Genomic DNA, 21,566 nt, shown 5'->3' with positions numbered 1-21,566 from the left:
TAATAAATATATTAACAATATAAGTTTTAAATAATTAATAATTAATAAAATATTTTCGATTTTTTTATAAGAGGATTTTCTCATCAAATTTTAGTATATAAATTTTGAAAAAAAATAGAGTAAATACATTTTTTAGTCCCTAACAAAAAACACGGTCCCCACTATAGTCCCTTACAAAAATAAATTATTCAATTAGTTCCTAACAAATTCAAAGTGGACCCATTTAGTTGAAATCGTGGTCCCTCACAAATTCAAAAAAGACCCATGTTAGTCGCTCAGAAGGACTAAAATGGGTCCACCTTGAATTTGTTAGGGACTAACTAATTAATTTATTTTTGTAAGGGACTAAAGTGAGGATCGTGTTTTTTTGTTAGGGATCAAAAATGGTCTTTACTCAAAAAAAAATATGACGTGTTAAAATTTTGATAAGAAATTAATTTTACAAACGAAAATTGATACTTGATAGAATATTACAAACTATTTTTCATTAATTTTGATAAGACATTTATGAGTTAATGTTTTTTTATAGTAATTAAAATCATCTCCTATCCACACATAAAAGTATGTGGGCTCGTGTATTTTTCTCTCTTTTCTCTTCACATGAATCTTATATATATTTTTCTATGCGTATATGAGATAAAATTAACATTAAAAACTATATTCCCTTATTTAATATATTGATATTAATTCTATGAAACTTGATATGAATATTTGCTCAATAATGAGTTAAAACATAGGCTTATCCCTTCCAATCTTGCGACTGGATTTTTAGTTAGTTTGGAGATAGGAAATAAATAAATATAAAAAATAAGAATTAAAATTTGAAGGACCTCGTAAGCCACTTGCCCGACAAAAATTGGCCATGCAAGTCTCATGGCATAGGCATAGTGGCAAAGATAAATTCTTGCCCAAAGAGAGAGTTAGATTAGGGGTGTAAATGAGCTGTGTTGGGCTGAGTTTTGACCTTCCTGGTCTAAGTTTATGTAGAAAAAGATTCAGTCTATCTGGTCTACTGGCCTATCAAAGGCTTTATTAATAGGCCAAGTCCGGCCTATTTTAAAAAATAAGAAAGTCCGACGTGGCTTGTGGGCCTACCACTATAGATACTAAGCAAAGAAAATAATTGTATAGAGCAAAGAAAATTTCATTCATGAATGCACTAGTACTTCTCATAAGAAAAAAATAACAAACAAGAAAGAGTCAACATAATACCTCAGCTTTAGAATGTATATCATAGAGGAATATAGTCAAAGAAATGCGGAAAATAAGAAAAATACAATTATTGAGTGCTGAAATAAAGTCTACAAAAGAATGTCATTTATCTAAAAATAAGGGTTGGTATTGGTACTTTGCCATGCCACATAAAATAAATATTATTTTATTATTTTATTTTTAATAAATTAAATAGACTAGCCTACAAGGCTTTGGGCCAGGCTTGACAAAATTGGCCTACGGCCTATTTGTTAAAAAAACTTTTTTAAAAGCCTAAGCCTACTCTATTTTTCTGAAAGGTCGAGCCAAACCAAATTTAATGTAAGCCGAGCTGTAGGCTGGGCTGGACCAACCTAGCCCATTTACAGCCCTAGTTAGGAGCGGAGTTGGTATGAAAGCATGCCAAACATTGGGACAAATTATACTTTCAAATAGATTTGGTTAAAAGTCCAAACCACGAGACATGTTGGAAGCAAAACTATGGCTAAGACGATATTATCTGTGTATTTACTTGATATTATTTGCAATCCTATATTTATCATGTACAGTACAAAAACCGCACATATAATCTAATCCTTTTTCTTTTTTTTTTGGGTAAACAGCATCTAATTCTTCAACCATGAACAACTTTGATTGGATGCGAAGTTAAGGAAAAAAAAAATTCAATTCAATTCACGAGTCAAGTTCATAACAAAGTAGTGGAAACATTGCAAATATTACTCTAACACAAATGCAACCAAGTAATGTGAAATACAAATCTCATCTTTCCTTCCCTTATTTACATTTTTTTACACAATGATAGCACTGAAGTTTAAATCTATGACCTCAGTGCAAATTATTCAAACCCCTTGCCCATTGGACCAATCCACTTATTGCTTTGAAATTTATAAATTTTCCTTAACCAACATAGGGAGGAAGAAATTCATCTCCCACTCCAAACTATTTCTTTTCCGGCCTTTGATACAGTATCAGATTCAGATTCAGATTCAGCTATGTGAGACCTCTGTTGAAATTTTAAGTTCCCAACTTTGCCACACCCTATAACTGGTTTGTTTGGAGGTGAAATGATAAATGGCTTGATTCCAACTAGATCAGGATATGGTGAAAACTTGTATGGCAACTTGCTCTCATCCATCTTTCTAAAGGTAATCGAAATCCTGTAAAAGTCAAATATTTAAGAAAACTATGCAGTAAAATAGAAAGAATGTAATACAATGTTTGCTAGATCAAAAAGCACCTTTTTGACTTAACAGATGGAATACAATGTTTAGCAACATTAGCTCCATTGCCATTCAAGACGAACACAGACCTGCATGAACAAAATGATCATTAGAATGTCTAGATAACAAATAAATAGGCAATAAACATGATCAAAAAACCACATTATTTGACCAGAAACACAAATCTAGGAAAAAAAAAAAAAAGGGTAATTTTTTATCAGAAGAGAAGACAAGAGGAACAAAAGGTTACCCGATAGGCAAAGGAATGGAAGCTGGCCCTGAAAACTCCCCTGGAGCAACAACTTGCAAATTTGAACCTAATAATATTCTACACTCATTCAAGAATGATACAGTAAAAAATGGTCTCACAAAATCGTGGTGGTCAATATGAGGAGGAATGCAGTCCCCTTCATCATATATGTTCACAATGCAACTATCAGGAATGCATGTGGAAGGAACTATATTCCACCTAACCATCCTCTTTATCATTTGCTTGAACAGAGGTGGTAATGGATCAACCTCTTCATCTCTAAGTATGCCTGGAGGGTTGCCATTTTTGTCCTGAAAGAATTTGCAAAAATATATAACTAAAATATCAAATAAGAATGAAAAAAGAAGAAGTAAATTACACCATACCACTGCATAATTGTAACAGCAGCCAAATTGTATTGTCACACGTCCTTTACCACGCATCCACTTTTTTGGTTCTGAATAAGTACGTTCTGTAAACAGGAAAGGCCAGTAGATGTAAGAATCAGGTTTTCATAGAACAAATGGCAGAGAGACATTATGGTCATTGATTTTTTGACATTTCATAAATTTAATCTAGCACAAAAAGCAAATAGTTTAAAGAGATTGATTGAACTCAATTTAATTATGCACAGCTAAACTGACAAATTGGTTCAGGTTTCTATGCCCTATTCATCCAATGTCATATATAGGACCCAGACATTTCTACACTGGTAGAGAGGAACTGTTTTGGTACATGTACTAGTGTTTAAAGTATACTTTTAGATATGCTAAATGATAGTATCCAATCCCAAAAACAATGAGTGGCATCATTGCCATGCTCTTGAGAAGAACATGCTAAAAGAGATTGTAATGTGTAAGGTTATGGACCACATGAATTCAGAACCAGACAATTTGCAAATATAGCAAAGTCGTGAAGGAAAAAAACATTGGTTGCTGTATTCCCTAACTAATTTTCATTGTAACACTCTGAGAAATGAAGTCATCTATTATGTTCAACAAAAAATAACAAATGCAGTATCGTTCATTCATGGCAAGAAAGTGGAAGAACTGCTACTAGTATTACACATTCTCCCTCATATACAATTAGCATTTGCCACTTGCAAGTTTTCCAAAACCGACCCATTGTCACTGCATATAAACAAGCACACATATTATAGGAACAATAACGCTGCACACGTTTATTTCCACATTTCATAACTTCCAAGACCAAATGGTTCCTATCAGTATTAATTCTAATTTTATTACCATATCAAGCTTGAACTTAAAAAGTGCAACAAACATGTGTATAAATATAAAATATGAAAAAAAATAAAAAGAAAAAAAAGGTATATGCAAAAGTTCAAGAATAAATCAAAAGACCGAATCACTAAATTGAAGAATCAAAAAAGAATAGAAAGCTCCACATATACCTCTAAGTTTCCCTTGTTTTCCCCTCCATTCTAATCTGTATATACACTCAACGATTTTGTTCTGCTCCAAAGAATTGAAAACCCCAGTGTGAAGTTCAAGCCCCTGGAGCACATTTATTTCTCTTCCATTTACCCTGTCAATGCAGGAAAAGTCCTTTTTACTATGAACTTGAGAATATCTGATACACTCCTTTTGGTCCTCTGATAACCCATTTTCAGATGAAGAACCACCACCAATTCCATCATTTAACAACAAATCAGAATCAGATTGTTTGCAGCTCTCCAAATATTTAGGTAAATAATCAAAAGTGGATTTGTTATCCCTCATGGATAAATCAGAATCATGTCTTTGTGAAGAGTTCCTTGGTCTATCTAGTTGATTTCTCAGACTTCTAGTCAAAGAATCTGGGTTTGAAGCATTACCATTCACAGGCATGTCTTCTGCATCTCTAAAAGATTCGAAGCCTTCATCAGAATATAAAGTTTCATCCATCTTTCCTACATTCCAAAGCACTTGATAAATTAATGGCCAAAAAGAACCAATATATTGGGATGCATATGCTATGATATTCATTATTAATTTGAAAACACATATGTCTAGGGTGAGATTGTGAGAATGACATTAATTTGGATCCTCTATAAAAAAAAAAAAAAATATCTTAATCACATGACTTTTTTAGATTACTTAAAAATCCTAATTGAATACAAATTAATTTTTTTACTCAAAAACAATCCTTTGAAATCTTAATTGAATACATCCCTAAATATTCTCATGTGTGAAATCTAAAAGCCAGGATTTGAGAAGAAAAAAAAAAAAAAGGCCTCAAGAATTAGATAGAGGAAAGAGAGAGAGAGAATAAATTTAGTTACTTTTGCGAAGGCTTTGAATTCGAGAGTGGAGAAGAGACTCGCAATGATGGCAAAAACCATCAGTGAGAAGGTCCAATATCTCCTCCTTTTTCAATGAGCTCAACATCTCCATGCGCATTCCTTGTCTCACAAGAGAAACAGAAAAAGAAACAGAAACATAAACATAAACAAAAACGAGGTTGACTGACTTCACTTTAAAAGTCTACGTCCACGGACGGGAATATTTAATGTGTTTGCTTCAGTTTCTTCTACTTCAAAACCGAAACACACTCTCAGTGGCCGTTTGGCAGAGGAGAAATATTTTTAAATCCGCGAAATAATTATTACTGAAATGTAGTATAAAATATATTTAGTCTGGAATGTTAGTAAAAGATGTTTGGTATATTAAAATTTTCTCGGGATTTTATGATTTACTTTACTAAGTGTGTGTTTGGTTGGTTGTGAAATATTAGTGGGAAAGTGAGGTTATTTTAAAAAAAATAACCCCACTTTAAATTGTACCAATCTGTTTACTGCTTTTTTAAAGGTTAATTTTGTCCATTAATTGACACCTCAATCTCTAGTTTCCCGGACAACAAAACATTCCATCCAATTTGTGACATTTTACTTTTGGATACTGTGCAACAAATTGCACATAACTTGATTTTCCCCGAAACGTTTGGTGTCTGGAATTTTTTCTTTTTTGCTCTACCAAACATGGATTTGGTATTTATCTAAACGTGCTTTCCCGGGAAATCGAAAATAAACTCAATAACAAACGCCCCCTTAAAGATTATTTTTAGGGTTTTATAAGAGTTATGTTGTAGGAAAAATGAATGTGTAATGTTATAGAGATTCGTTTTGCGTGCCTTAATTTTTTATTTAATTTTTTGTTTGAAAAAGTGTGGGCCCCACAAAATGTTGTGAGTGTAGGAAAGTTTGTTGTGTTATGTTAAAGGATAAAACGAAAACCCTTCTTTTTAACCAACCATACCTAAATTATTTAGTGGAAATTAAATAAAAATTCATTAAATTATTAAAACATATTAAAAATTAAGAATATTTATTTTTTTAGATTTCATCTTGGTTTCTTGGTATTTTTATTAAATAAAATATTAACATTTAATAAAAGAACAAATATTTTAATTAAAAAAAATACTCAATTATTACTATCGAAAATGCTTGACTTGGAACAAAAGAAAGGTACCAACTTATCGTTTTCCACCAACCAACAAATCCATTTTTTTAGTTTTAGTTTGTTTTTGCATTCTTTCTCCTTCACTTTCTCAATAATAGATGATTAAATTTGTTAATGCCAGTTTGTAGGACTTTTTATTTCATATTGGGCGAGTTTAAATAAGTTAACTTAGTTAAGGGGAAAAAAAAAAACGCTTTCATGATATAAATTTTTTAAGAAACTTTTTCAAATTTATTCTTTCAATTTTCAAAAAACAATAAAATTAAATTTTTTTTAAAAACCTTTATCTAGTTTAGAAGATTTTTCAATTTAAAAAAAATACTTTTTTCCTCAAACATGCATTAAATGTAACATGTTTTCATAAATTTAAATAGCTGGAGAAAATGATTTAAGAGACCAGTTCTTATTATATCCGTCCAACAAAACTCAATGAATGTTAACTACTGGGCCTTAAAAATAAAAATGGGCCGTGAACAATGAAGATATAGCCCAATGAATCCAAAAGCAGTGTCTGTGACTGTAACGGGGCACTGCGAGCGAGAGCGAGAGTGAGAGTGAGACGCGCGCGTCACTCGTGCTCTGAAAAAATGGAGATATCATCATCGGTAGTTGCATTTGGTATGGCGTTTCGGCAATCACCACCAATCTCAATTTCATCTTCTGCGTCAACAAGAACCTCCTCTACGGAGTTGTTACCTCACACTCTAACCATCAAACTTCGAAACGCAAGAAAAGCAGCCACACTTGAACTTCACCATGCTTCTGATTTGCCTTCAACTCTTTCAAGGTTTTTCTTCCTTCGTTCTTTCTATATCATTCATTTTCAAATGCAACATTATTATTCACTCTGTATAATTAATAATTATCAGGTTAGGAGAAATGTTGACAGTTAAAGACCTAAATGCAACTTTGCGCCACTTTGGAAATTCAAACAGATTTCACCATGTCTCTCAGGTTAGCAATCTTTACTTGCTCATCGTTTTTCGTAACTTTTTTTTATTTTTTATTTTTTTACGATAATTGCATTTGCAGCTATTTTTATGGATGCAAGAAAGCAACAAGCTTAATGCCTCATCTTATTCCCATTATATGAGGTTCATGGCAAATAAACTTGATGCTGCTAAGATGCTACAACTATACGATAGCATTCAAGATGAATCAGCTAAAAACAATGTCTATATATGTAATTCTGTTCTTGGTTGTCTAATTAAGAAAGGCAAGTTCGATATAGCCATAAAAATGTTTCAGCGGATGAAAGAAGATGGTCTTGTCCCCGATGTTGTTACCTATAGCACGGTATGTCATTCTGAATCTTAAAAGACAGACTTTCGTTGCATCTGTCTATGTTTCTGTCTCTCTCTCTCTCTAAATACAAGAACATATGGTATTCCTTCTTATATTAATTTTTCATGCTTGAAGCTTCAACTTTTAAAAAGAGGGCACTATCAACCACCAAATCTTTTGATATTCTCTGCTTGATTTTCCGCCTAAAACATTGGTGTTTATTCTTTTGGCATGCACAACTAAATATACACCACTATAATAGGATTTAAGTATTCCTTGCTGTCTAATTTTTGTTGTTCTCATCCTTAGCTTCTTGCAGGTTGCAATAAAATAAAAGATGGATATCCTAAGGCGCTAGAGCTAATTCAGGAATTGCAACGTGATAAAACTCAGATGGATGGTGTAATTTATGGGGCAATTCTGGCTGTGTGTGCTTCCAATAGCAAATGGGAAGAAGCAGAAAACTTTTTTAAGCAGATGAAGGATGAAGGTCACTCGCCTAATGTTTATCACTATAGCTCTTTGCTCAATGCTTATTCAGCATGTGGAAACTACAATAAAGCTGATACGTTAATTCAAGATATGAAATCTGAAGGGTTAGTACCTAACAAGGTTTGTTTTCCTTGATCGTAAAACTTATGTATACTCATCTTTTTCAATCTCGTGATTCTTGTTTGGTCTACAAGAATAGGACATATTAACACTCATAGGATGAAATTTATTTGGTCTATGACACTTATATGGATATTAGATTTTGAGCCAAATTGATGCTTCTCTTCTTTTTTGTCTCATTGAAATGCAAAATCATTTGTATGCTTCCTATTTGTTGCTTTATAATATTTTATTGAAGAGCAAGCGTTTACTAAATTTCATTCAAGCTAATACTAAAAAAAAATGCAGGTCTTTTTAACAACCTTACTGAAGGTATATGTTAGGGGAGGTTTGTTTGAGAAGTCAAGAGAATTATTAGCCGAACTGAAAGCTTTGGGCTATGCTGAAGATGAGGTAATAGAAACCTTTAAAAAACAAGGAAAGGCTGTTTGCTTTATTTGTGTCTGAACTCTGAAACATTACAAAATCATTTTATACATATTATTAGCATTATTTATTCTTTATTGATGCCCAATTTTATTTTTTTCATATCATGATTTCTATATCCTTCTTTTAACCTTTCTGTTTTTTCCGTGTCTTCTCTTTTGAATGCTTTATTTGATTAGTTTGAATTTATTTCAGATGCCATACTGTGTGCTCATGGATGGCCTTGCTAAGGCAGGACAAATGCACGAAGCCAAAATAATTTTTGATGATATGATGAAAAACCATGTCAGATCTGGTAGGTTTTATTTTGGAATTTTCTTCAATGAAAATAATGTATTAATCGTCGAATATAAATATGTGGTTGTTCTGAAGGCATTGACCAGTCCCGTGGATTTTCAGGAACCAAAACAACATACAGTACCAAATAATAATTTTCATCAGCCATATATTTGTTTTGGTTACCCAGTTCATCTTTTTCATTGTGATGCAATGAACAAGAAAATTCAATTCCTTTATCCTTCAGCTTTTATTGGTGGTCGAGTATTTTTGATGGATTTTTTTTGCTTCTTTTAGAGTAGAGCTATAGAACCACTCTTGGGTCTTCATTTAACACCTAAAGCTTTTAGTAAAACTGATCCTCGACATAGTTTCAAAACCTCTATATGACCAGTTGGCTAGGGTTTCAACCCTTGCCACCCATATTGTTCATAATTAAGTTGAATTTTCACACAAGGTAAAATGGGTTTGTGCATTGTCCATACTTAAAGCCAAATGCTCTTGTTGAGGGAGCCTGTTAGAGACATAAAACCATGCTTGGGCCTCCACTTATCATCATAAGCTTTTAAAAGAGCTGGTCTTCAACAGCCTTACATGCAATGGAGGAGTTCAATAAGACTTCTGGAAATATGTTCACAAGTTATTCTTCCTGTTTGTATATTTGTTCCTATTATTCCATTTTTTTGAAGTTCTGCTGGAACCTCTGTTCTTGGTACTGATAATATAGAACTTCATTATTCTTGACTGAGCTTTCTGTTTTTCTTTATCGTACTAGTACTAAGTATTAGTTTTAGTAACTCTCCAAGCTGAGATCTTTCACATGGTAGTAACTTACAGATATGGTTCACATGCAGATGGCTATGCTCACAGTATCATGATATCAGCATTTTGCCGAGCCAAGCTTTTTGGGGAGGCAAAGCAGCTGGCCAAGAATTTTGAAACTACCTTTAACAAATATGACTTGGTTATATTGAATACAATGCTCTGTGCTTTCTGCAGAGCAGGTGAAATGGAAAGTGTGATGGAAACACTAAAAAGGATGGATGAATTGGCAATCAGTCCTGATTACCATACCTTCCATATTCTAATAAAATATTTCTGTAGTGAAAAAATGTATCTACTAGCTTATCGAACCATGGAGGACATGCATAGTAAAGGCTATCAACCGGTGGAGGTATGTTGTTTTATCAATGTACTGATCCTAGTATGAAGTCCCTTGAACAATTGAAATTGTCTTCTTCAGTATGTGGCTGCAGGCCCACATATGTTTGCAACCTTGTAGGGGATTCTCATAGCATAGAACCTTGTGTATGTTTCTGCTTTCTACAATTATATATTCTGTAACTTGTAATTTGGGAAAAAAAAATTATTCTTTTATTTTCTTTTTGCCTACAAAGATATTATTGATTTTCTTATTATACAATTGAGCCTCTTACAGTCTTACCCGTTGTAAAAGACTGCTTTCTTGAAAATAAAACGAATGACCCATAAAAGAATGATAGGGAGAAGGAAAAGGATTCTGAATGCGAAGTTGCACTTGCCTGATTAAAATAAGCTGAAAATGCTTCATTTAATAAATCTACCGCAATTGTTTTCCATCTGTTATCAGTTGAGTGAGAAAATAAAAATTTCTAATACCTTCCTCTCTTTGTAGGAGCTCTGTTCCTCTTTAATATTCCACTTAGGTCAGGTAAATGCTCATTCTGAGGCATTTTCTGTTTACAATATGTTGAAATATAGCAAGAGAACAATGTGCAAGGAACTTCATGAGAAGATTCTGCGCATTCTCCTAGCAGGAAAGCTTTTGAAAGATGCATATGTAGTAGTCAAGGTATTCCAAGATTTAGGATTACATAAATCTTAATTTTCTCACAGCACTGCAGTTTTTCTGATGAATCTTATTCTGTTCAGGATAATGCAACATTTATTTCTCGTCCTGCCATAAAAAAATTTGCAAGTGCATTTATGAAGTCGGGTAACATCAACTTGATAAATGATGTTATGAAGGCCCTTCATAATTGTGGCTACAAGATTGATCAGGTATTAAGCTCGGTAGTATATCAATTCGAATACTGTTATTAGAATGACAAGTAATTCATGGCTTAATTTTCTTTATTTATTTATTTTCACAGCCACACCCACACTAATAAACTTCTACAACCAAATATCATGTCATTGCAATGCAAAAACCCATAATTAAACTTAATTGCTTTATAAAAGTTTGAAATTTCTTTTGTTAATCTTGGTTAAATGGATTAAATTTGAATAAAACTAGTTTTAAATTAGAACAATTGATTTAATTTGTGACCAACTGAGTCCAGGATCAAAGATTTTCAAAAAAATGGGAGCTAGGGTTCGGGTTTGTTTCAACTTTTTGCTCCAGAACTAATCATATTCCTTTTTTTCTTCTTGTGCAGGATTTATTTGAGATGGCTGTATCACGCTATTTAGGTCAGCCTGAAAAGAAGGACTTGCTTCTACACTTACTGCAATGGATGCCAGGTCAAGGTTACATGGTTGATTCATCAACAAGGAATCTTATCCTCAAGAATTCACACTTATTTGGTCGGCAGCTCATTGCTGAGGTTTTGTCCAAGCAACAAGTCAAGTCAAAAGCACTAAAGTTGATGCGATAATGCTAGATAACCTTTCTTGCATTTGTGCTGATAATTTTGATGCTCCTTGGTCTTCAAGCTCTATATGGTACCCTGCATCCTACATTGCATTTTTTTCCTTAAATTTTTCAGTTGAGTTGTTGTCAACAACGTGTATACACCTAAATTCTAATGTTGTGGATTGACCAGTGTATATAAACAGATGCAAATGTATATTGTCGAAAAGTTATAATTGATCCTTCAATTTTATGATTTCTGGTCAATAACCTGTCTTGTCTTGCAAAGCGAAACGTTCTCCTTAAAATGTTTATGACTGTTAATCATCATGTCCTAATCTTTTCCCGCATTAACAAGTAGAAAAAAACCACAGCAAAAAAAAAAAAAAAAAGGAAAGGGAAAAAAAGATACCAGTTAATATGCGTTGGCTGGTGGTACCTCTATTACAAACGGTAATTCATATTTTCCTTGCGACGTCTGCTGTTATGTTAGACATAGAAAGGAGCTTGTAATAATGAAAAGGTTGATAATGTTAGCAAGACATACAAGGGGAAAACAAATTATAATAAAATTATGAAGTGCCTAATTTTCATGAAATTAATATATAGAATTTTGAAGAAGACGATGTTTAACTAGAATGAATACCCAGAGCTTTTGTTCATTTACGCTCCAAGGCATGTTATGAATTAAAAATAGTATTTATCAATCTTTAATAATTAATTATAAGAACAAAATATCAAATACTTTTAAATTTCTTTAAGACATTAGATAACTATACTTTCTATTTAACAGTTTCTATTTTTTATTCTTTGACATCAACTTTGAGGCACATATTAATAAAACCCATGATTTAAATGATATGTATAAAGCAGACATAAAGTTAAAATTATTTTGTAATTTATATCCCACAAACTTTTGGAGAAGTTATTTTACAGGAAAAAAACAGAGAAAATGTGATATTTAACTGTAGAGCTGCTAATGCTTCATGAACCTACAACAAGTTCAACAGTCAAATACAGGTATCTCAACTGGATACAAATGGATTCTATCTGACCATGCATTCCTTACATTTGGATCAATATCATGAAGGCATTTCCAGACAGCACTGTTACACTTGAATCCACTTCCAAAGGCAATTTGCCAAACCCTGTCTCCTTTCTTTACTCTTCCTTTTGCCTCCAAATATAATAGCTCATACCACACAGAAGAAGATGAAGTGTTGCCAAATCTGTATAATGCCATCCTTGAGGCTTCTCCATCTTCCTTCTGCAGCTTGAGACTTTCCTCTATAGCATCTATTACTGACTTACCACCTGCATGTATGCAGAAATGCTCAAAAGCCTTCCTGAAATTTGGCACATAGATTTCCTTATTCCCCATTAACCATATTTTCCTGCAAATCACTGACCACCCATAACGTATCTGTTCAGAATATGGCAATACAAGAGGACCTAAGTCTGTTATATTAGTCCTCAAAGCTGAAGCAGCAACATTTAGAAGTGCTCTTGACAGGGAAACACCCACAATCTCATTTTCATCAGGTTCCTGATAAACAGACTCGTATGCTTTGTCATTTGATCCCATGTGGGTTCTCACAAGATGCTGAAGCTTGTACTTGGCCATTCTCTTATCTTGTTTTCTGTTAGATAGTAAAATGGCTGCTCCACCCATCCTAAACAATGCATTGGAAATAAGCTTGGACTTGGCATTACCTATATAGCCATTTGGAGCTACAGCCTCCATGCTTAGAACTAATGCCAATGAGTTTTTGTGAACTCTCAGAAGATCTTTGGCTAAGCTTATTGACAACAATCCAGCACTGCAACCCATTCCACTTAAGCTTACACTCTTTATGTTGCTTCGGAATCCAAACTTGTTAATGATCATTGATGTAATGGAAGGTGTAGGACAGAATAGGCTACAATTTGACACAAGGATGTCAATGCTTTTAGGATGCACATTGTGTTTGGAAAGAAGTTCCTTGACAATAGTGAAAAGAACCAATTCAATTTCTGCTTGTGCATGTTTCAAAGAACCATCTGGTGGCACCTCATGAACTGATTCTGGCATGCAAGCCTCAACTCCAATGCCTGATCTTTCCAATACTTTCAATTCAAAGTCTATGGTTTCTTGGTCAAAGTTGCATAATACAAAGTGTTCAATGAAATGGGAGTAAGGGACCCGCAAATTATCAGGAGGCAAATAACAAACATAGTCAAGAAGGTAGACACTGCTGAATCTGAAACAAAAGCAAAGTGATATGAGAATTAATGCTAGGGCTGCTAAGAATTGTGCTACAGAGATTGAGCCTTCAGATACGACAAATAGTTCAGAGAAAGAAAAATATTTGGATAAAAGAGTTTTCATTGTCATAATAAGCTTAAACTGAACCATTTGAACTTTGGATTTGATTTATTAGTTTAAATGTAAAGAACGAGCTCATTTTGGTGCAAGTAAGAAAGAAGTTTTGAAATGCAACTGCTCTCTCTCTTTCTCATGCAAAGTGCTATACCCTTTGTGTAACCCAAATTTCGCAAAACCAAAAACAAAATTTGCATTTGCAAGTGATAAACAATCATCTCACTTCACTTAAAAGTGGCTTTTATATTTCTTAACACATCCTTCCTTTTACACAAAAGCCTTTTAGACTTGAAATGTGAATATTACAATGGCCTATTTTTTTTTTATTCTATCTTGTGCTGATTTAATTTCACTATAAAGTGAGATAGTGATGATCGAACTCGTGATGTTGTTATCACGAAGGCTCTCATACCATAATATACAATCATCTCATCTAAAAGTTCAAAATCATAAGTAAAGACATGTTGAGATATATAAAAACTATTAAAGTAGCCTCATCCATCAGCTTAAGTTTAAGATTTTATATTTCTCTAACGGCACCCGAACATCGGCATTGCCTGGTGTTGTTGTTCTCCTCTTTTCCCTCTAAATAAATTCATTCTATTGGGAAATTTAACCCAATACGTGGTGGTCACAAAGTTTGTGTGAAATAACCGTATGAACAACTTTCAGTTCTTACCAAGTATTTGTAGCAACTAGGAAATTTGGAACCTGTTTGGTTTACAATATAAAAGAGTCATGTTAAGAGAATTCATTTAAAATCTTGAGGTTGTTTGGGTATTAAGTTTTTTGTGTACAACTGTAAAGACATTTATCAAAAATTTCTGGTGTTGCGTCTTGCCATCACATCTATTGCTAATTAGTTCATGTAAACTGTTTAAATATTAAGTGCATTTTAATCTTGTAAGTAATCTATATATGTTTTGCATATTCCTCTCGGTATCTTTCTTCCTCGCTCTTAAATAGCAACTTCTTCTTTTTTAGTAAAGTACAAGGAGAATGTAAGAGGAGAAACAAAAAGAATGTCATGTTTTATTGTGGGTAATGTGATTTTCCCTTGTGCTATTGCCACTTCAGGAACTGCTAGATTAGTCACATGCTTGCAATTTTATGTTTTCAATCAATTTACTATAAATTAATTTTTTTAAGTATAAGTATGAAATAAATATTAAAGTAAAATGGCAAAATAATGAGAACTTTGTTAACTTCTAACTTATATATTTCGAATTTCATATTTTATACATAGTTAATACAATTTTATATATTTCGATTTTTCGAGTATGAATTTGAATGACTATATAAAGTGTCTCCACTTAAACTAAAAGCAACAAATCCATCTTGTTAGGGTTTATGATTTGATTTGTCATTCATTCTTAAGATAACAACTATTCATTTGTCATGTAACATGACAAATGCATTTCCCTAAAAAAAATAACCAACAACATCTTGAAAAGGAAGGATTCCTTGATTATTTTTGCTGATGGACTAATATTATACCACAATCATATTATATTTTCTTTGATTAAGAGCACACCGATTAGAATTGGCTTCTTAAATTTTGTAATTTTCTTCATTTTATTCTTTAGAGTAACATGGCAACAAATAAAAGGTGAAACAATTTCTCTCTTTTCTTTTGTGTTTTAACTGAGGCTGCAGAGTTACCTTGGGTATACCTAATAAGGTTCACAAAAACGTATTTTTTTAATTTTGAAATATAGAAAGGGATAGGTTATTCTACCTATCATTTTTTCTGGCTACCTTTGCCTACCACCCTTAAACACTGTTAGATCAGAATTTCAACTACATTTTTATTTCTCTCTCCTATTGAAATTCTGATCTAATAGTTTTGAAGAGTGATAGGCAAAAGTAGACAAAAAAAAAAATAGGTAAAATATTTTTGACTTTTTTTGTGACTTCTAATTTTTTAAAAGCAGACATCTAAACGAACTTAAAGTGAGAAGTGCTTTTTTTTTTCTTGAAAAAAACAGCTTTTGAAGAAGCAAAAAAATCATCCAAACGAGTTCTGTAAACGCAGAGTCTAATATATCACTACAACAGTATGAAGGAGGTGAGCAAAATCATAACTGAACAAGAAATAGACAACACCTAAAATTCAGATCTACAATGATCCTCGCTATGTGATAAAGATAAGGAACTATACAAACTATAGGATAATTACAGTTAACGTTATTGTATGAAAGTTAACTTGGTATGGTTTGTTTTACTTGTTCTACAAGCAAGTCTAACAACAATATTCTGTAATCCAGTATAAGCCTTTCTTTTTTGTTCCACGGGAAACTATACAGATATTATTGGGGCTCCACAACCTGCACATTTGTGTAAGAGCAAGCGAGGCTCTCAACATTGGAGTTGCCCTCTTTGACCTTCGTCCAGGAAACCCTCCACGTTTTAAGCAAACTTTGCCTGCATTTAAATTAGTTTTCCAAACAAACAACAAAAAATGATCTTCAAGTTCTCCACTAATGCTACAATAGAAAACAAATAGTAACAGTTTACTTTGATAAATAAATGGGGGTTCCTAAACTAGATGAATGATGAGTAACCTCTTGTTCTTGTTGACCTGATATTGGAAATTTTACAGTAAGGCTGCCAAACTAGCAACTCAGGTTCCCATAATTATTTGGTTAATAATTCAAATATATGAAATCTAACATGTGGTAGTTATATATCGTAGTAAAGGGGGGGAAAAAATAAGGAGGAGGAAATAAATGAAACAAGAACAAGTTTGGCAACGAAGGTTGATTCAAGAGTTTGTAATTCAAATGCAATAAAAGAACTTCAAGAAAGTGTTTGTAATCAAGATATACCGTATAATCAGAGAGAAAAAGAGGAAAAATCTTCAGCAACTAGGTTCCCTTTCTTAAATGTTTACTAATGTTATTTTCTATTTCCAATCTCCATATACATCCCAAGAGCCAAGCTCAGACTTTTCATAAAGCACATAGGACCTAAGCCTAATGCCCTCATTAGAGGCTGTATTCTTGCACAAAAATCAAATTCAGAAAATTTTAAATTCATTAATTAAACACAGTTTAATGTTGCAGACGTGTGTATACCTCTCTGCTTCAACACTTCTCTTTGCAAGCATGAATGTCAAGAAGACAGGAACCATTGCCGCAAACAAATGCTTAAGTGTGTGACCACTGACAATATGATAGGTCCATTTGTAGATCTCTTCATCAGTAGCCTCTAGCACCTTAGCTAGAAGATAAAACCCTGGAATAAATTTATTTAAAATCTAAGCATGGTTGGTGTTTCGAATAAACCTCAAGAGAGAATTATAACATAACACAAATCCAAACCTGCAGCCCAGAGCCAATACGTTGAATGCGTGTACATGGGAGGTAATAAAATGGCCATCAAAGGAATAGCAATACATGGTACAAATTGGATCAGAGCATACGGACGGAGGTCATCAAAGAACCTGGGGCAAAAGGAGGACAAGATCAATTATTGCAAAAGTTTAGAAAACTCAGCTGAATGATCGAGTACTTCACAGTTAACCTCATACGGAAATCACATAAAGGAACAATAACATCAAAAAGGACTAGTCTAACTTTTGGCAATCTAAATTATTCCATGATTTTATCCCTCACAATGAATCTTGTAAATATATATGGCAAAGTATTTGCAGAATTCGCAATTAGTTTTTATCCATATGAAGAACAACTGTCTTCACTTATAGTTCTAAAAGAAGGAATTCCGTCAAAAGAGAAAAAAAATAAGTGAAACAAAAATTAAATCTAAGTCCTTCATCAATGACTGAACTTCCAATAACAATATGAGAAAAGCAAATGAACTATAGTATATAAATAAATACATAAAGCAGGGGGCTTGCCTCCAATACACAATGCTTATTATACCCGCCAAAACTAAAGGTATGATTGAAATCATTCCCTGCTTCTCATCAATCCGCTCAATGATGAAAATCGCCACGATTGATGTGAAAGCAACAGTCATCTGTAATGAGAAACAGTTTGGGAGGCAAGCATTTAGTAGTGGAAATGAACTTCTATAATGAATGAAATGAACTTCCACAGCAGAAACTCACGGGCAATCTATCCCACACAAGGCGAGCATCATCTGGCTTGAGATGATAGTATGAAGATCCAACTGCAACTGCAGCCACACCAACATAGAAGCATGTCCAACCCCATAGTTCACCTTGCAAGCTTTTGTCACACGTATTTACATCAATAACAACAACAATCACATCCAACACAACAGGATCTTCTTTTTCCAAGCAGTAAGAAATTGATTGTCACACAAAATACAGTACCTGAGCTTAAAATAGTTTCCATGATGACAAAGTATAAGTCCAATGAGTCCAATAACCAGAAATGGGAAATTCGATATCACATTAAGTGCATTAGGAATGCCTGCAAATCAACAGTAAAAATTGAAATTAAAAAAAAAAAAAAACCCTCCTCCCAATTCACACCAATTCCTCTAAAATCATATATAGTAAACCCAATTTAACAATTTTCAGGTAACCCACTTCAAAGGAATTCAAAGGGTATAAATAGAAGTGAACAAGAATTCAATGTGAATCATAGTAGTAATTAGAAAGGGTTACCAAAGAACTTGCGCTGGTCGGCAAAATCGTGGTATTCTTGGGACTGAGGAATTGCTGGGGTCACAATCATCAGTACTAGGAAGCAGACAAGTGCTACTACCCATGCATAAACGGTGCGTTTTCTCATTTTTTTCACGCAGAGTAGAAGCAGATCAGAGACGGTGGCGATATCAGCCGTAGGAAGGGGTAAAGAAAAGCCGTGTGCTGTGCTGTGGCTGTTGAATAGGCCCAACGTTTTGTTTCACTCTTTGGCCCAACGTTTTCTCATTTAATTCGTTTTGTCAAATTAAATACAAAATGCCATGGTTCATAAGTTATTTTTAGGGGAACATGTCTCTTATATTATGTAACATAATAAATGATAAAATACGAGATTGTATCACGAATTTTATAGAAAAAAATACAAGAATATTTTCCTTATTTTTAACGGCAAAAAAATTTATTTATTGCAATTTAATAAAATAATTACATATATATGACAGTTTTTGAATTTTTTACGGATCTAATGCACAATGTGACGCCACATTTGGGGCGTCTCTCCCTTAGGGTAAGACACCCAATTGGGGCGTCACATGTGACGCCCAAATGTGGCGTCACATTGTGCAGCCTATTTAATCCTCTCACCCCTCCATTCACTCTTCACACCTCTTCTCTCTCTTCACACCTCTTCTTCTCTCACTCTTCATATCTATTCCCTTTGTATTTGAATTTTATTTCTACTATTTAAGAATGAGCTTACGTCCTGATTTTGTTCGTGTTGTGTTATATTACAATGGTAGGAAGGTAGAAGGTCAACGAGGTGTCATCTTTGAAGGTGAAAAAAGGCCGACACGTATCGAACGCAATGCAACCATTGGCGAACTGCATCAGAAAATTCGACAGAAGCTAAGTCTTCAAGGCAACCAATGTATCACTCAGATCACGACAAGATTATGGCAATGTGATAAATACATTAGTTTGCAAGTGGTTGACGATGAAGACCTGGATATGACAATGAAAGAATTTTTCAACCAGTCAAGGACAGATTTTCTGGAGTTGTATGTCGACATTGCCGCAACCGAGAATGTTCCCTTACTGGTGAGGTCAGTTGATTTAAATTCTGCCCGTCTTCCATCTTTGTCTGCCGCTCATGCGTCTCCAGTTGGTAATTATTATGAGGGAGATGAAAATGATCCGACTTGGGAAATGCACGATGACGACGACGATGATGAAAATATCGCAATGGAAGAACGTCTTCTGGCGGAGGATGCTAGTGCTTCCGAAGGAGATGAAGGTGCCGAAATGGGTGCGTCTCAAATCCCAATATTCCATTAACCAGTGGTCACACAAATGACGCAGTTGCATGACGTTGCGTCTGCCCCATTAAGGATTCATCATGAAGGTAATTGAAATAATGTGTATATAGTTGAGTACATATCTGATTTAATACCTGAATTAGGAAGTTTGTATTAATAAGTTAAAATCTACTGTTGCAGGTGACGAAGTTGTTATTCCTTTTTGGCAAGGAATTCCGCATTATTCTTACATTGATTGGAGTTATCAGAGCGAACAAGAATCTTGCACTGATGGTACGGTCTCAGAATCGGGTTCAATACAAGGTCTGTGGCAACTGGGTGACAATTTATTTGTCAATCAGGAATTTGCAACAAAAAAAGATGTCCAAATGGCACTTAAGCACCTCCTCATTAGGGAGCATCAAGAAGCAATTGTAATTGAGAGCACGCTTGCAAAGTTATCCATGAAATGTTGTGCGTATGATAAGGGTTGCCCGTAGCGCGTTAGGGCCATGAAACCAGTGTTTGGTGAAAATTGGAAGATTACGAGATGGGTGGAAAACACAATTGTTTGAATGAGCACATTTCGCAGGGACATAGACAACTCGATGCAGACGTTATTGCAGATCTCATCATAGGTACGTATTTATTTACCGTAATGACATGTCAACGTTTACGTACTGCTGTGTAATTAAATTTGTGAGCTATTATCGAGTCTGGGTCCTCTTCAATGCAGGAATGATAAAGGAAGAACCATCTGTGTCAATCTCTTTGGTGCAAGAAAGGATAACCGCTAAATATTGCTTTGAAGTTTCCTACAGAAAGGCGTGGTATGCGAAGCAGAAAGCGATCGCAATTATGTACGGTGATTAGGAGGAATCGTACGCTTTTTTGCCAAGGTGGTTCGAATACATGCTGCGCTTTTCTCCAGGTTCATTTTATAATATCCAAACAAATGATCTTTATGCAGAGCAGAGCTTAGTTACTGGAAATAAGGTGTTTCATCGCATATTTTGGACGTTTAGACAGTGTTGTGAGGCGTTAAAATTTGCCAAATCCGTCATTCAAATTAATGGAACACATTTATATGGGAAGTACAAAGGCAAATTGTTGGTGGCCACAGCCCCACAAACAGCGGGCCAATCCTCAGAGGTGGATCCGGTGACGACATCCCCGTCAGTAGGCAACCCCAATATGTCTGCCACATCTTGCAAGGTGATAGTCATCTCACATTGGGTCATGTGGAAAGTATGTGTCTCTGGTCTCCACCTCTCGACCAGAGCACTAGTTAAAGGGGCATCGATCTGTGATAAAATATACAATCAGAGCGTGTTAACGAATAATAACATAAATACAAAACAACGTAAATTGCATACCTGAATATGTCACATCCGGGCAACATGTATGAATCCGGCCTGTGTCAGGTAGTCTGCGACAACCTCTGGGATAGCACCTATAGGTGGCCCCCCAGATGGCTTCCTACGTCTAGTCTTTATTTTCCTTACATGCTCTGTATTCCACACTCGCTGTGAAATATGAGCTTTCTGCGTCCTCTTAAGAAGGACCTCCCATCTGTACGGCCCCGGTATGATGTACATGTTGGGATCGGTAGGCTCTACATCCGATGCAGAACCCGATGAAGATGATGACTCAGCCATTACCCTCAACTATATAATATAAAACAACATTTACATTAATCACATGTAATGCCCCATTTTATTTACAAATTAATTAAGCAATGACATAATTTATTATCAAAAATTATAAGCATATGCGTCATTTTCATTGCTACAATCAAAATTAATGAAATAATGTTAATACGTAGTACAGTAATTTATTTGTAATTAAATAATAAAAATACATCGGACAAAAGTAATATAATACTTACACAATACTTATCCCTAGGTCACTAATAACTTCATAAATATGTACTAATCATCACACCTAAATGACTACAAAATTATGAATAAACTCCCGCATTAAT

General features: G+C 34.1%; 5 protein-coding genes across 5 annotated transcripts; 1 reads left to right on the top strand and 4 right to left on the bottom strand.

Annotated features, from left to right (window-relative positions):
- Positions 1-1,896: 1,896 nt before the first annotated feature.
- LOC133284219 (RNA demethylase ALKBH9B-like) lies at positions 1,897-5,080 on the bottom strand. The gene is made up of 6 exons (XM_061481216.1): positions 4,964-5,080; positions 4,094-4,591; positions 3,069-3,154; positions 2,683-2,993; positions 2,450-2,521; positions 1,897-2,369 (listed from the first exon to the last, which is right to left on the bottom strand). The coding sequence occupies exons 1-6, from the start codon at positions 5,073-5,075 to the stop codon at positions 2,135-2,137; spliced, it is 1,314 nt and encodes a 437-aa protein (XP_061337200.1). The 5' UTR covers positions 5,076-5,080; the 3' UTR covers positions 1,897-2,134.
- Positions 5,081-6,695: 1,615 nt separating this feature from the next.
- Positions 6,696-11,582, top strand: LOC133284225 (pentatricopeptide repeat-containing protein At1g10910, chloroplastic). The gene is made up of 10 exons (XM_061481221.1): positions 6,696-6,927; positions 7,010-7,094; positions 7,173-7,436; positions 7,734-8,036; positions 8,325-8,429; positions 8,658-8,757; positions 9,593-9,912; positions 10,393-10,569; positions 10,650-10,778; positions 11,156-11,582. Exons 1-10 carry the CDS (start codon positions 6,728-6,730, stop codon positions 11,372-11,374), a joined length of 1,902 nt encoding a protein of 633 aa, XP_061337205.1. The 5' UTR covers positions 6,696-6,727; the 3' UTR covers positions 11,375-11,582.
- Positions 11,583-12,352: 770 nt separating this feature from the next.
- Positions 12,353-13,723, bottom strand: LOC133284234 (3-ketoacyl-CoA synthase 7). The gene has a single exon (XM_061481231.1). It carries the CDS (start codon positions 13,721-13,723, stop codon positions 12,353-12,355), a length of 1,371 nt encoding a protein of 456 aa, XP_061337215.1.
- Positions 13,724-15,925: 2,202 nt separating this feature from the next.
- Positions 15,926-18,525, bottom strand: LOC133284229 (uncharacterized). Its single transcript, XM_061481225.1, has 7 exons — positions 18,309-18,525; positions 18,012-18,111; positions 17,784-17,904; positions 17,571-17,692; positions 17,035-17,156; positions 16,789-16,948; positions 15,926-16,135 (listed from the first exon to the last, which is right to left on the bottom strand). The coding sequence occupies exons 1-7, from the start codon at positions 18,433-18,435 to the stop codon at positions 16,021-16,023; spliced, it is 867 nt and encodes a 288-aa protein (XP_061337209.1). The 5' UTR covers positions 18,436-18,525; the 3' UTR covers positions 15,926-16,020.
- Positions 18,526-20,646: 2,121 nt separating this feature from the next.
- On the bottom strand, positions 20,647-21,240 carry LOC133284186 (protein MAIN-LIKE 2-like). The gene is made up of 2 exons (XM_061481176.1): positions 20,998-21,240; positions 20,647-20,886 (listed from the first exon to the last, which is right to left on the bottom strand). The coding sequence occupies exons 1-2, from the start codon at positions 21,238-21,240 to the stop codon at positions 20,647-20,649; spliced, it is 483 nt and encodes a 160-aa protein (XP_061337160.1).
- Positions 21,241-21,566: the final 326 nt, after the last annotated feature.

Source organism: Gastrolobium bilobum, unplaced genomic scaffold (genome assembly GCF_033153095.1).
Source record: "Gastrolobium bilobum isolate Gb01-03AN ecotype WA unplaced genomic scaffold, APGP_CSIRO_Gbil_v1 utg19911, whole genome shotgun sequence".
NCBI classification, from domain to species: domain Eukaryota; kingdom Viridiplantae; phylum Streptophyta; class Magnoliopsida; order Fabales; family Fabaceae; genus Gastrolobium; species Gastrolobium bilobum.
Note: the sequence above shows the minus strand (reverse complement) of the source record. Positions and strands in the feature narration are given on the sequence as shown.

What these genes read in the sequence shown, in the direction of transcription:
- LOC133284219 (XM_061481216.1), bottom strand. Translation starts at nt 5,075, where the DNA reads ATGGAGATGTTGAGCTCATTGAAAAAGGAGGAGATATTGGACCTTCTC. An exon ending in AATTCAAAGCCTTCGCAAAA is followed by an intron (nt 4,592 to 4,963) that starts GTAACTAAATTT and finishes TTTGGAATGTAG; the next exon opens with GAAAGATGGATGAAACTTTA. An exon ending in CCATCTGTTAAGTCAAAAAG is followed by an intron (nt 2,370 to 2,449) that starts GTGCTTTTTGAT and finishes TGACTTTTACAG; the next exon opens with GATTTCGATTACCTTTAGAA.
- LOC133284225 (XM_061481221.1), top strand. Translation starts at nt 6,728, where the DNA reads ATGGAGATATCATCATCGGTAGTTGCATTTGGTATGGCGTTTCGGCAA. An exon ending in GATTTCACCATGTCTCTCAG is followed by an intron (nt 7,095 to 7,172) that starts GTTAGCAATCTT and finishes TTGCATTTGCAG; the next exon opens with CTATTTTTATGGATGCAAGA. An exon ending in ATGCATATGTAGTAGTCAAG is followed by an intron (nt 10,570 to 10,649) that starts GTATTCCAAGAT and finishes TATTCTGTTCAG; the next exon opens with GATAATGCAACATTTATTTC.
- LOC133284234 (XM_061481231.1), bottom strand. Translation starts at nt 13,723, where the DNA reads ATGACAATGAAAACTCTTTTATCCAAATATTTTTCTTTCTCTGAACTA.
- LOC133284229 (XM_061481225.1), bottom strand. Translation starts at nt 18,435, where the DNA reads ATGAGAAAACGCACCGTTTATGCATGGGTAGTAGCACTTGTCTGCTTC. An exon ending in CGACCAGCGCAAGTTCTTTG is followed by an intron (nt 18,112 to 18,308) that starts GTAACCCTTTCT and finishes GTTGATTTGCAG; the next exon opens with GCATTCCTAATGCACTTAAT. An exon ending in GGAAACTATTTTAAGCTCAG is followed by an intron (nt 17,905 to 18,011) that starts GTACTGTATTTT and finishes GTGTGACAAAAG; the next exon opens with CTTGCAAGGTGAACTATGGG.
- LOC133284186 (XM_061481176.1), bottom strand. Translation starts at nt 21,240, where the DNA reads ATGGCTGAGTCATCATCTTCATCGGGTTCTGCATCGGATGTAGAGCCT. An exon ending in TCGCAGACTACCTGACACAG is followed by an intron (nt 20,887 to 20,997) that starts GCCGGATTCATA and finishes ATTTTATCACAG; the next exon opens with ATCGATGCCCCTTTAACTAG.